The sequence below is a fragment of the Apodemus sylvaticus genome, chromosome 1 (assembly GCF_947179515.1).
Source record: "Apodemus sylvaticus chromosome 1, mApoSyl1.1, whole genome shotgun sequence".
Taxonomy (NCBI): Eukaryota; Metazoa; Chordata; class Mammalia; order Rodentia; family Muridae; genus Apodemus; species Apodemus sylvaticus.
This window is the reverse complement of record NC_067472.1, coordinates 119235672-119251029: the sequence shown is the minus strand read 5'-3', so window position 1 is coordinate 119251029 and position 15358 is coordinate 119235672. Positions and strand designations below refer to the sequence as shown.

Below are 15358 nucleotides of genomic sequence, written 5' to 3'. Positions count from 1 at the left end.
TCAATAGAAATTGCAGGTAATTACTATTCTATAGTTTCTCCTGCTGAAAATGGGAGTTCACAGTGTCTACTTTTTATATCCTGCAATATTCAGAAGGTTGCCACTCAGGTCTGCTTTCTGACTCCCAGCAGCTTTTGTCTAATTTTTCCCATTTAGTTGAGAATGTTGACTGTGCCAATCTCAAGATAAAAAATACTTTAATAACTCACTGTGCTTATGTGGAAAAGGGCACAGTTGTAGGTTGATTATATGTCGATACTAAATAATGAATTTATTTGACTTAAAAAGTTAGTGGGTTTTTTTTTAAATGATTCCTTTATTTCCATAGATGACCTTGAGCTGAATTTACTACTATGTGCTATCTAACTTCGGGATAATGTTCTTCCATATGATCTTTTATATGTTCATGGGGTAATTATATGTGCTGAGCCAGAATTAGGTGCTCAGCACATACATACTACTGCTCAGGTCTCTGTTTGTTAGTACTTTCACATTGTCTTCATATAGTCGTTAACTCCCAAGGTCATGACTATGCCCAAGTCAAACTGCTGTCTCTCTGATCTTTTCTTATGAATGACAGTGACTTAACCTGTCATTAAACATTCTCCTTGTCCCAGACTACATTTTTTATTTTATATACCATTAGGACTTTTACAGGTAATACTGCTCTAATCATTTGATTGTCTTTTTAAAAGGAATCAAACAATAAAACAAATTGTAAAACTGAATGCCTCAAATCATTTTTCATAAATCTCTTGCCTCTACTATTGTCTATAGACATCAATATGACGTGACTAGTCTGACTAGGGCCTGGGCATTGCTTTTTTTTTTTTTAAAGGATGACCAGGTAATTATGTACTGCACAAAACACTGAGATTCAGTGAAGAATCTAGCTTCTTAGCTTTCTCAGTGACAGCTCTCCACATGTTGGGATTTGAGACTGAGTTCTGGTTCTCACATCTCCATTTCCTCTCCCTGAACTGTCTTCCAGTCATATTGTGATGTTAGCAATGGTTGCTTGTTTCCAGTCCCCACCCCAATTTCCATTGCACAGCATTTCCTTTTATACTCCTCTTTCTATAATTCATCCTTTAATGCCTATAAATAGGTTTCCTAATTTCATACTATCTATGTTTAATTGTCCAATATTCCACTATGTTGGTGTTTTTAGTCTTAAAAATTTACTTCTTGTTTGAGCATAGAGCATAATGTGTTTGAACCCTATCTTGGTTTTAAAGGCAGGATAATAATGTATTTATAAATTTACAATCTGTTGGGCAACATAATGAGACAAATATATATGTATGTTATATGTTATATTCAATATATATTTAATTTTGCATTATAACTTAAATTATTGTATCTCAAAATTGTTGAACACCACCATTACAGCCAGCCTGTAATCAGATCAATAATCTGTGTTTCTAACTTAGTCAATGCTCTCATTTTCTATGTTGGAAAGACTTCTCTTCTTTTACTTTTTAAAATGTAAAAATGTCCCGAGACTTAATGAATTGAGCCAGTCACTTGTAAAGGATGAATTGGTGGCATAATTCCTAATACATGGCAACACACCTGGCAAACTTCTTTCATATGTTTATGTCACTAGCCTCTTATTTCCCAGTCAAATGTTTTATTCTTTTCTTTTCTCAGGATCCCAGAAAGCTTCTCTTCACAACCAGTAAGTTTTTGATTCATTGTTTTTCAACAATGCATGAATCAAATTCTTTGAAATTAATACATGCTAAATTACAATTGATACATGCTAAATTGCAACATTCTACAGTTGACATTAATAGTTTAGTTATTATGCTGCAATGCCAACTGATGCAAGAAAACCAATAGTTTGAATCTTGGATAAATAAAGGAAAACAGTAATCAGACACATTGGTTTTCTCTACAGTTTTTGACAAGTTGCTCAAATGAAAACACTATAATCCTCAGGCCTCATGAATGCCTGCTTTGAGATGTGCCTATAGCCGGTATTGTGGCAGGTAATTTACATGTTCTTGCTTTCAAAGTTTAGAGGAAAATATTGGACTCTTGGTGTTAGTCTAATTCTAGTAATTGAGTCATCTTAAAGTGATATGCGAGACGTGATCTTAAAACCCATGAATGGGAAAGTTATTAAAATAAGTTATGAATTTGCGCTCTATTATTTTTACTTTTACATTTAATTGTTCCCTTTTAAAAATATTCATTTGAAATGTTAGTCTAGATCGTTCTGTTGTAAATGCACATCTTTACAACGCAAAAATTAACCCTAATGCTAGAGAAAGTTGCACTATGAGTTTGCTTTCAGTGTTCAAGTATGAGGGTGATTGTGTCATTGAGGCAATCTGTGATGATAAATGAGTAGCAGTGATTAATTAGTAAGAATAAAACATGCACAGTGACGGGGCATATTACCCTATTATATATATCACCTTTCCTTTGCACTAGTTTTATGAAGAAAAAGTAACACAATTTACATCCATCCTGCTATGTTTAAGAGTCATAAACTGTTTTTGTTCTGATGACAAGATTATTATATTACCATGTTATAGTATTTCACATATGTTTCTCTCTTCAGGAATGTAATTTAATTTTGCTTAGCATTTTGTTCATCAATAACATGTTTTGATTTGAATTTTAGTAACTGGGTGGAAAATAAAAGTGAAAAAGTATAAAAACAAAATATTATGTACAAATAAATGTACTTTATATTCACATGAACTAAATAAGAGAAAGAACAGAGCTGTGTGTTAAGAATATTTTCTATGGAGCTGGAGAGATGGCTCAGATTTTAAGAGCACTAGCTGTTCTTACAGAGGTCCTGAGTTCAATTGCCTGCACCCACATTGTTGCTCATAAACACATAATGAAATACGGTGCCCTCTTCTGGCCTGTAAGGCATACATGCAGACAGAATGTTTTATATATATAAGTCTCAAAAATATGCTGCATTGCTTCTTTAAAACAAAAACATGTTTTTAATTAATATTTTCTACTAAAGGCAGCTTAGTGAAAGAATGCCTTGGAATTCTTGACATTCTTCAAAAATTCTAGTTTCAAAGATATAAAATATATTGATTTAGGTATTATATCAAGACAAAGTAGTATGATTAATGCTTCTGACTATGTAGAAGATCTCTAAACCCAGGATAAAGCCTCATCAACTTATGTTCTTCACTTCAATTTTAGTAGAGACTATATTCTATAGTGACCTTTTCATATTCTCAGTAATAGCATCTAGACAAAGCAACAGGCATTGACATGGGATTTACACATCATAAGGTTGTTCTAATGTAGACAATATTTTTGTTGGTTTTTTTTTGTACTGTAGTATGTTTAGTCTTCTATTGTCTTCTCTCTTGGTGCCTAATTATTTTTTAATATACCAAGAAATTATTTCTTAAAACTAATGGCCATAAAAGTACAATATAGTAATTGCAGTTAGTATTTAGGAAATGAAAAGAGTACTAAAAGTAAAAATTTATACAATATATTCTATAGTTTTGAGTATACACATCCTATAAAAAATGCTTATATACTAAAAATTTCCTAATTCAATAATATGTTCATTTACTAGCATAAAATACTTGACATTTAATTAGAATAAGAAAAATGTGCATAAACAAACACAGTTATGTTTTCAATTAAGTTAAAAGAAGTAGGATAATGAGTAGAATATGATGTATTTCTGACTGTATTCTGTAAGGGAACAAATGAGTCTCAGAGTCATTCACACAGGGTAGTTAGTGTAGCACAATTGTGTATTGTAAAGGATCACACTGGGCAGTACAGTGCAATTGTATATTGTAAAGGCTACTCATTAATCACTTTCATATGAGTAGGTATGAATAAATAAAAATACATATGCAAATTTTCTTTCTCCTAAAAATAAAAAGACATATTTGGTCTTATTTTTTGATAGGATAAAGAACTTTAAGAAAAAAATAAGTGTAAATCATATAGGCAAGTTTATCTTTGTCCAGTGTAACTGGACTAGTGATTAATTTTAGTCTGTTTTTACTGTGTCTTAGAAACTGTATCCATAAATGGCTAATAAATTAGACCTTAGCTTAGTTGCTAAACAAGGGGACATTGTGGACCATTCAGTGTTTCAGGGATGATTCAATATTTATTACTGATAGTCCTCTATGCTGCTATTTTCTATCTTGTTTTACCTGCCTGGATGTACCACTAGACTGAGATTTCTCTTAAGATTAGCTTCATTTTATGTATAACATCTAATGATATACTTTGAATGCCAACTAACAATTAATTGAACTTGTTTATATATTTATATGTTAATATGTTATATGTGCAGAGAACTACACAATTACCCACATAATAAGCTTTCCAGCCTTGCCTATTTATTTGTACTAAGTAGGACCTGGGGCTACATAGCAGGGATCTTAATCCTTACCTTTTCAGTAATTGCAGTTACAACAGGTAACATATTTTGACCAGTAGTACCCTGGGACTAAAGAGAAACATTTAATTGGAGCTGGCTTACATGTTCAGAGGTTCTGCTCATTATTATTAGGGTGGGACCATGGCAGACATAGAGCTGGAGGAGCTGAGAGTTCTGCTTCTTGTTCTGAAGGCAGCTAGAAGACTAGTTTCCAGGCAGCTAGGATGAGAGTCTTAATGCCCAAGCCCACCAACTCTAACAAGGGCAAACCTACTCCAACAAGGCCATACCTTCAAATATTGCCACTCCCTGGGCTAGGCATAGTCAAACTACCACAAGGCATTTGGTGCTAATATGGGCCACAGACATCACCACAGACTTGCCTTCAGTAAGACCTTGAACCTAGACATGGCTCTCAGCTGCATCACAGGTGTGGATATCACTGTGGCCCCAGGTGGAAGCATTGCCAACAGACATCAATGGTTTAAGGCTACAGGAGAGACCATGAACATTCATATGACTTTCAGGAATAACACAGACCATGCACATCAACACAGACCCTGAAGCATTAAGACCAAGGGATCATCATGGCCCTCTCTGGCAGCATGGACTCAAACATCACTATGGTCTCAGGTGGTAGCACAGGCCACTCACATTAGTATGGTCCCCACATCCAGCATAGCTCACAGACAACACCATGGACTCAGGCTACTGCATAGGCCATTAATATCTGCATGTCATCAGGTGATCATCAATAAAATCCTTGGGCATAAACCCAGAACCTGGCTGCCTTAGGGCCACTGTCACACTTAGGGCCCTCAGGGAACATGGTAGTTCTACAATGTCTAATCAACAAAGTGAACCATTCCTCATCCTGGGCCTCTATCAATTCCCAAAGATAAGATTATCCTACTGACGGGCAGCTTGATCCTGGGCAGAATCTGCATGTGCTTAAGCTCTGGCATGCTTTACACCATCCCACAGACCTCACATGACCCACCATGCAACCACTCTCCCCAGTGCTCGCGCCAATCCACTTCTCCATCACCCCCATCTCTCCATCAGCCATTCTCTTCTTTCAGTGGTGTCTCAGGCTGTGCAAGAGCAAGCAAGAGGGCTGTTTCTGCCCAGCCTGGCATTGCTGGCTTCCAGCAGTGCAGACCCACAGTTGCTTTTCTAATTACAAGATGACATGAAATTTCTAGATTTTCATGTGCAAATTAATCATCACATTTCTACTTTTTACAAGGTGAAAGAACTTACCTTCTTTTACTCAATCCAAATCTACTAATTTGTGAATATTTTATTCCATAACCATTGAAAATAGCTATAAATATTCAAACAATAGTATTTGTGTTGCTATATGCTTGCTTTTTCAAGTTACTACTTGCGAGAGCAAGGCCATGTTGTAGGCAAGCTGCTTTTAAATGGTGTATTTCTGTCCTTCAGTGTGAGGTGGATTAATTTCTTCCCATGTGGCATGGAAGCAATCACTTACTTAGAAAAAAATAGAAAAGGTGCTGTGAAATAAACACTATATATGGGGAAAAATGGCCCAGAAGACATGATTTGTGTTAGGACTATCAGGCAAGGGATTGATGATACCTGATGACGCTGAGTCTGTGTAAAGTGAAATTTGTTTTTACCATAGTGCGCATTCTGATATTTTTATTGACCATTTGCTCTAATCACTTTGCAAACTGAATGATACACACAAGCACTGTTCTAACACTGAGCTAGGACTGGTTTCTTCTTCTTCTTCTTCTTCTCTCTCTCTCTCTCTCTCTCTCTCTGTGTGTGTGTGTGTGTGTGTGTTTGTAATAACATAGTAGGGATCTATTTATATTTTAACTTAGATATGTCATCTTGTCATTCTGGACATAGTGTATGGTCTAATGCTAAACTTGTAGGTATAAAGATTATCATTAATTTAGACATGACTTCAGATTTTCTTTTTTATTTAAATTAATTTTATACTATATCACACATCTGCTTTTATATTTTTTAACTATTACATGTGTGTATCTCACAGTGTGTGTGTATGTGTGTGTGTGTGTGTGTGTGTGTGTGTGTGTGTGTTACAGTATTGTGTATGGGAAGTAGATCAGAGGACAACTTTCTGGACTTGCCTTTCTCCTTTCACCATGTGAAATATGGGGATGAAATTGAAGGTCTCCTGCTTGTTGGTAAACACCTTTACCTGATGCGCTATCTCTTAGACCCTAGATTGCTTTTGATGTGAAAAGAAAATATATCTACAAGCTTTCTTCAAATAGCACAGACAGGGAATATTATAGATGATGAGAAAGAAAGATTATAAAAGCCAGAGGGCCAGAACATCTGTTTCAAGATAGTGTCTTCTACATATCACAGGGAAACTACTCCCTTAACACCTCAACAATATGACTGCTTCAACACAATCTCCATGCTCTCACCGTTAGGAATAGTGCATTTGGCAACACAAGAATGGATGCCTCTACTCCAGCAACAAAGAAACCTGCCTTGTCTGAATAGTTGAGGCTGTGCTGATTTTCTAACAGTTCGTTAGAGAGGGTATATGTACAAAGAAATAAAATATTGTACTATGCTTCATAATTTAAGGTAATAATTTTTTAACTTTCTTCCAGTATGAGTTAAATTAAAATGTACTTGTGAATATTCTTACAGTTCCGGGTCTAACAGGTGTCTGCATGGTGGTTGTATTGTTCCTCATGGTGACAGCTTCTACCTATGCAATAAGGTAAGGTCAGACTGGTGACTGAGACTATCTTGTCCAGGTGGTCCACGTTTTTTCCCACTTATTTTCATTTTCCTAGAAAAGCAAAAAGTCTTGGATAACTAAAGTATGTAGACCATGCATTTAGTGAGTAGGCTATTCTGGGTTGCCACAGCTGAAATAGAGACATTCCAATATTTCATTTACATTTTTAAAAGAATTACTTATTTATGTTAAATAGGTGACTAAACTGTAGCTTTCTTCAGACAAATCAGAAGAGGGCATTGGATCCCATAACAAATGGTGGTGAGCCACTATGTGGTTGCTGGGAATTGAACTCAAAACATCTGGGAGATCAGCCAGTGCTCTTAACCACTGAGCTATCTCTCCAACCCCTTGTGTATCTTTTTGGAAAATTACATTTTGTTAGTCATAAGAAATGGAATAATATATGGAAATTTCTATTGAATACTAAGGGAATTGGAATATTTCAGAATCTTTTATAGAAAAGATTGGTGGATATGTGATTGAATTTTACTGCATGCTCACAAACCTTGAGAGGAATGTATACCTTAAAAAATATTTTATAGCTGATTACCTGATGATAGCATTTTATTTTTGACTATAATAAAATAGTGTTCTAAATAAAGCCTCAGAAACAAACTTGAGACATGCTTAAATGTTTAGCAACACTCCAATTCATATTGATTTTTTTAGTTAAAATATTTTGATGGGGCTAGGATATGACCCAGTTGGGAAATTGCTTGTGCACAAAAATATCCTCAGGGCAAATCCATAGTATCAATGTGAAAGTTAGGCATAGTGCACATCTGCCTCGTAGTACTAGGATGGAGATACCTGCCAACATATTGATAGATGAATACCTGTGATTTTTCAGGGTAGACAGTCTGTCTAGGGATATTAGAAAGCCTCAGGTTCAGTCAGACTCTAACTCAAAAAACCAAAAACCAAAACAAAACAAAAAGATTCAGAAAGATAAAGACACTTGACCTCAACCTCTAGGTATATATGTGAATGTATATAAATAAGCAAATAAACAAACAAATAAGTAAATCCGGAGAAGTTTCAGATTTGCATTTTCAATGGCATTCCCATGTCTTTTTTTTTTTTCTGGTGAACACATTCCATTTCAGAATAGAAGTATCTCACATATAAGATCAAATTTTTTGCTTGAAGAAAACAAGAGACAAAAAAAAAAAAGAAATCATAACCATTCTTATAATTTAAAAATCTTCAGCTATACGGCTGAGATATGAAAAATAATGAAGAAACAAATGTTTATATGGTTTGAAAATAACTGGAAAATAGTTTTTCAAATGATTCTCTTGCTGTATTTCTATATACATCTACTCATAATTATATTCACCCCCAATCATCTCAAAGGATTAGTTCTGTCATTCTGTGGATTATTTTCACACACAGAGCTTCATGTTCTTATTTACTATGTGTCATCCCACCAGCATCACTCGGCCTCACATAGATGTTTTAAACATTTTCTATGTAGACACATTTTATCTTTCTCTTTACTGATGGCACAATCGATCACCATACATATATTATTTTTCAAGACCCACAAATTTTGAGTTTGGGGGTTTAACATATAGTTTTGAGTAGTAAATTCTGAAATGAATTACAGATCTGTGTGTTTTCATATATTTTCAACACTCTCCAAAAGACTAAGGACAAACTTAGAGATATAGCTCAGAATGGTAAGGATATTTTTAAACTTCTTATGAAAACTACAAATTATAAAATCTACATTCTGGGAAACAGGCCGTTCTATCCTGTGGTTTGGTCTGAAATTGGTGAACTTATTTTTCAGAGAGCATTACACAATGTATTGAAACTAAAAATTGTGTAGAATTTGATCTAGAAATAAAATCAAGTTAGATCTGTACAAATCCAAATTATAAATATTTTAAACAAGAGTTTTAAAAGTTGTTAGTGTTTTATATTAGAGTCTTTCAAAAAAAAAACTTCTTCCAAATGTCTACTCTCTACTTCTAATATTTAATAAGTAAACATTTACCCTAAACACATAAAATAAAATAAACATATGTCATTTTTACAATTAATAACTGATCTTTATTATTTTATTCTTTTGTGCTTACCTAGAGCAAGAACACTATCCTGGTTAGGATTTCTAATGCTATGAAAAAACACTATGACTGAAAGCATCTTGAGGCAGAAAGGGCTTGTTTCAGCTTGTAGTTTTCAGGTGTCATACTCCATTACGGGGGGAAGTCAGGACAGGAACTCAAGTAAGGAACTTGGAGGCAGGTACTGAAATAGCAGTTGTGGAAGGCTGCTGCTTGCTTGCTTGTTCATCATTTTCCGAGCCTTATTTCTTATGTAACTTAGTACTAGCCCAACATTTATACTACCCTCAGTAGGACGGGCTTCTCTGCATCAATCATTAATCAAGAAAATGGTCCATATAGACTTGCCTACAGGCCTTCTGATGGATATCTTTCTTCTATTAAGATTCTTTTCCCCAGGGAACTCTAGCTTGTATTGTTTGACAAAAACTACCTAGAACAATTGATCCCCTTGTCAACTTGACACATCCATATATTACACACTATATTAATTTCATTTCTTGTTTATTCCCAAGTTCTCATCTTAAATCAATATCTCAATATAGCCGGGCAGTGGTGGCACACGCCTTTAATCCCAGCACTTGGGAGGCAGAGGCAGGCAGATTTCTGAGGTCGAGGCCAGCCTGGTCTACAGAGTGAGTTCCAGGACAGCCAGGGCTACCTGGAGAAACCCTGTCTCGAAAGAAAAAAAAAATCTCAATATAAAACATGTTTTAATTTAAAAGGTCTTTGTCTTTATAATTTCAGTCTCTTTAACACATTCAGAGTTGCTCGAAAGTCTCTTAATTGTGTTTTCCCACAAAATTAAAAATAAGTTACATACTTCTTATTACAAAAGAAGAACCTGTGCACAATTTAAACTAGATTAAAGCAAAACCAAAATTAAACAGTGCAAAGCTCGGTGTCAGACTTCTTGGACTCATGGTTTTCTGGACTTTTCTGAACCAGAGAAGCTCCACTTCACTGGTTCTACCATCTACAGCACATTTAACTTGTTGTATAGGCTCAGGCTAGCTTCTACACCTCCTTGACCTCCTTGGAGGTCTTCTCATGTAACTAGCATTTCCAAAATGCTGGAATATCTGCTGCAACTGGGCTGCCCGTTGACCAGTGTCCTTTCCTGGGATCTAATTAGGGACTCTGATATCGCCACATGATTCCAAGCCTTAGCTTTCTTCAATCCTGGAGCTTCTACTGCAACTGAGGCTTTTCCATCACCAAAGATTTCTTCTGGCCTCTCGCAGTGCTATGTCCTCTATGACTCCTTCACGTTTTCAAGATTAGTATCACCAGGCAAACTCTTACACATTTCCAAATTCAGTTGTCAGCCTGGACTTCAGCACCCCTGGAGCATAGCTTCTAAGTACTGACCCAGAGGAAACACTTCCCGGAAGTTTTCTTTTCAGTAATGTTTGTCTCTTCTTAAGCAAGGCCACTTCTTTATCTTCTGGTGACCAGAACTGTATATTCTTAGTGCAACGTATTGAGCACCACAGAGAGAGTCTTTAAGAAATTCTTATCTTCCCTCTTAAACTTAAGGGCCAATCAAAATTATCTGCACTATCTCTACCATCTAAGTTACCACAATAGCTCAGTATACTCTGAACGTTCAATAATTTTCTATCCCAAAGTTCCAGTCCTTCCACAAAGGCTTCAACTCCTGAACATGCTCAGGTCTGTCACAGAAATAGCCCTTTCTTGATACTAATTTATGTTTTCAAAAGGCTTTCTATGACTGTGATGAAACAGAATAATCAAAAATGATTTAGGGGAAAAAGTATTTCAGCTTACTATTCCATATCAGACTATGTGGTCAAAGAAAGTCAGGGCAGAAACCTGAAAGTAGTAACTGAAACAGAATGAAAAATTAATGATAGTTTAATCTTTTTCCATTTAGGGTTTTCTTTTTCAACTTTTAAAAAACATTCTTTTAAATCAGAACATTAGTCTGAAAATTACCTGACAATATAAAAGTAAACCAAAAATGAGCTGAGAATTGTGATGCTTGCCACCAATTGGGGTGCTTAATTCTAGCACTCAGGAAGCAGAAGCAGGTGGATTTCTGTGAGTTCAAGGCCAAGTTGGTCTGCATAGTGAGTTCCATAGAGAGGGTACCATAGAGAGACCCCCATCTCAAAAAAGAAGCAAAGAAAAACAAAATGCTATTAAAAAGACAGAAACACTATAAATCAGACTACAACATTGTGTGTGTCTGTGTGTATGTGTGTATATCAATCACTTTTAAATGACATTATTTATGAGTTTTCTTAGTGCAGTTTATGTAGTAAATTAATAGCTTGTTATCAATAGATGAATCTTGGACAATTGACATTTCAATGTTCTACAAATATGATATGTATTTTCAAAGTGCATGTTTCTTTCACGTGATGAAGGTAAAGCCGCACTGATGGAAACTGATTTATTTTTCAGAGTTTCTAATTATGATATCTTCTGGTATACTCACAACCTCTTCTTTGTCTTCTACATGCTGCTGCTGTTGCATGTTTCAGGGTAAGTAAAACTGTCTGAACTACAATCTACATTCTCCTGTCCCACATAACTGACTGAAAGGATTTGTGGGAAGTGTGAATCTCTGCATGAGCCACCATTTTGTTAGCAGCCCAGGGCTCACTAGGGATACCTTCACTTCGATCATTATCCCATCTACAAGAACTGATATCTGTGTGTCAGGATGACATTTTAGTTTAATCACTGTCTCTAGTCTAGATACCTTTCAACAATCATAAAGAGAATTAGGTGGGAATGTAAACGGCATGCTCCCATTTATCTCACCTCATGTTTCCCAAGGGAAGACCAGTTTAGAGAAACAGAGCCATTGTCCTTCCTTCAGACTGTTTTACAAAGTAATTTTCAAAGCATTAGGATATATATATATATATATATATATATATATATATATATATATTATTGACTTATTTCCATTGGCATGTCAAAATTCCCTCCTCTCCTCGGTTTTGATGGCCATTAGTAATGACAGGGATATTAACCAGCTTTGTTGCAGTTGGACTGATAGTTTTCTTTGGTAACCCAGTTAGAACATGGAAATGTAAGGCATCAGAAACTTGGTTATTCATAATAATAATGGGCCCTGGCTAATCATTCCTGCTCATAAGGGAGAGAGCAGAGAGCTCTCTGTGGAGCCTTTGAGCTACAACAAAAGCCCTGGGTACTGTGACTTTGCTCTGCATTTTCTTCTAGAAAGCAGCTATGCCATCAACACACGATGTATTCTTTTTTAAATGGCTAGTTTCTAGTTTCTAGTTCTTTTTTAAAAGGCTAGTTTGCAAGTTCCAAATTGGGGTCATCAAGTAGATATTAACCTCAACAGATTCTAATTAGGATATCACTAATTTACAATAAAATTATGCACTGCTCACCAGAGGTCAAATATAAATTCAACTTATTTGAAATATTGTCTGACATGAAATGACCAAGACTTTGTGGAGATAATATTTTTGAAACCTACACAAGTGGGAATCTAAAGTTGAGAAAGATTCAGCAACTTGGCAAAATTTACTTAATTAATTTAAACTTGATTTGGACATAGGCATTTAAAAATGTCTTTATTATTGCTAGGTCACACACATACACATTTTTGAGAGCTTCTCACAATTTGACTTTCTATTATATTCTCTAAAGTTTATCTGCACTGACTCAAGACTATAACCCATTGTCATCATCTCCTCATTGTTTATTTCCCGTTGTCCCTGTCCCCACTTCTTTCTATGAGAAAAGAGAATCATGTCCTCATTTACTAGTATAACAAAGTATTCTTTTTTGCCTTTATGCTTTATAAAATCAGATCTTTGAAAAAAACTTTCTTTGCGATTCAAAATGTAGCATAGTACTTTTCTTTGTGTTTGTGTTTGTTTTTGTTTTTTGTCTTTTCAAGATAGGATTTCTCTTTTTTTTTAAAAATATTTTTATTTTCTATGTTCTTTGTTTACATTCCAAATGATTTCCCCTTTCCCGGATCCCCCCTCCCCATATGTCCCATTAAACCTTCTTCTCTCCATCCCTTCTCCAATCACCTCCCTCCTTTTTCTCTGTCCTTATATTGCCTTCATATGCTAGATCGATCCATTCCAGGATCAGGACCCTCTCCATACTTCTTCATGGGAGTCATTTGTTATGCAGTTTGTGCCTTGGGTATTCAGGGCTTCTGGGCTAATTAATATCCACTTATCAGAGATTGCATTCCCTGTGTATTCTTTTGTGATTGGGTTACCTCACTTAGGATGATATTTTCCAGATCAAACCATTTGCCTAAAAATTTTGTGAATTCATTGTTTCTAATTGCTGAGTAGTATTCCATTGTGTAAATATACCACATTTTTGAATCCATTCCTCCTTTGAGGGACATCTGGGTTCTTTCCAGCTTCTGGCTATTATAAATAAGGCTGCTATGAACATAGTGGAGCATGTGTCTTTATTGCATGCCGGGGAATCCTTTGGGTATATGCCCAGGAGAGGTATAGCAGGGTCCTCTGGAAGTCTCATGTCCAGTTTTCTGAGGAACCTGCAGACTGATTTCCACAGTGGTTGTACCATCTTACAGCCCCACCAGCAGAGGAGGAGTGTTCCTCTTTCTCCACATCCTTGCCATCACCTGCTGTCTCCTGAGTTTTTGACCTTAGCCATTCTGACTAGGGTAAGGTGAAATCTCAGGGTTGTTTTGATCTGCATTTCCTTAATGACCAATGATGTTGAGCACTTCTTAAGGTGCCTCTCGGCCATCTGAATTTCTTCAGGTGAGAATTCTTTGGTAAGATCTGTACCCCATTTTTTAATAGGGTTATTTGGTTCCCTGGGGTCTAACTTCTTGAGTTGTTTGTATATATTGGATATTAGCCCTCTATCAGATGTGGGGTTGGTGAATATCCTTTCCCAATTTGATGGTTGCCGTTTTGTCCTTTTAATGGTGTCCTTTGCCTTACAGCAACTTTGTAATTTTATGAGGTTCCATTTGTCAATTCTTGATCTTAAAGCATAAGCTATTGGTGATCTGTTCAGGAACTTTTCCCCTGTGCCCATGTCCTTAAGGGTCTTCCCCAGTTTCTTTTCTATTAGTTTCAGTGTGTCTGGTTTTACATGGAGGTCCTTGATCCACTTGGAGTGAATTTTAGTACATGGATATAAGAATGGATCAATTCACATTCTTCTGCATGCTGACCTCCAATTGAAACAGCACCATTTGTTGAAAAGGCTATCTTTTTTCCACTGGATGGTTTTGGCTCCTTTGTCGAAGATCAAGTGACCATAGGTGTGTGGATTCATTTCTGTATCTTCAATTCTATTCCATTGGTCCACTTGTCTGTCACTATGCCAATACCATGCAGTTTTTAACACTATTGCTCTGTAGTATTGCTTGAAGTCAGGGATACTGATTCCCCCAGAATTTTTTTTGTTGTTGAGAATAGTTTTAGCTATCCTGGGTTTCTTGTTATTCCAGATGAATTTGAGAATTGCTTTTTCTAACTCTGTGAAGAACTGAGTTGGGATTTTGATGGGGATTGCATTGACTCTGTAGATCGCTTTTGGCAAGATGGCCATTTTAACTATATTAATCCTGCCAATCCACGAGCATGGCAGATTTTTCCATGTTCTGAGGTCTTCTTTGATTTCATTCCTCAGAGACCTGAAGTTCTTGTCGTATAGATCCTTCACTTGTTTGGTTAGAGTCACACCAAGATACTTTCTATTGTTTGTGGCTATTTTGAAGGGTGTCATTTCCCTAACTTCTTTCTCAGCCTGCTTATCCTTTGAGTATAGGAAGGCAACTGATTTGCTTGAGTTGATTTTATAACCAGCCACTCTGCTGAAGTTGTTTATCAGCTGTAGGAATTCTCTGGTGGAGGTTTTCGGGTCACTTAAGTAGACTATCATATCATCTGCAAATAGTGATAATTTGACTTCTGTTATATAGCCCTAGCTGTCCTAGAACTTGCTCTGAAGACCATGCTGATATTGAACTCACAGAGGTCCATCTGCTCTGCCTCTACCTCCCTAGTGCTGGAATTAAAGGGAGGAATAGTGCTGGGCTAAAAGTAGTTACTTTAGAAAAGGATGGTATTAAGGGTTTTTTTCCTTAAGAATCAGATC

At 36.0% G+C, this 15358-nt stretch overlaps 1 protein-coding gene across 3 annotated transcripts in view; it reads left to right on the top strand.

Annotated features, from left to right (window-relative positions):
- Nox4 (NADPH oxidase 4) overlaps window positions 1-15358 on the top strand; it is a 143363-nt gene that overhangs the window by 38662 nt on the left and 89343 nt on the right. For all 3 annotated transcript variants that reach the window (XM_052159136.1, XM_052159153.1, XM_052159146.1), the window contains 3 exons: window positions 1654-1681; window positions 7067-7139; window positions 11666-11746. In XM_052159136.1, the coding sequence (XP_052015096.1) occupies window positions 1654-1681; window positions 7067-7139; window positions 11666-11746 (182 nt within the window). The remainder of the gene's footprint in view (window positions 1-1653; window positions 1682-7066; window positions 7140-11665; window positions 11747-15358) is intronic.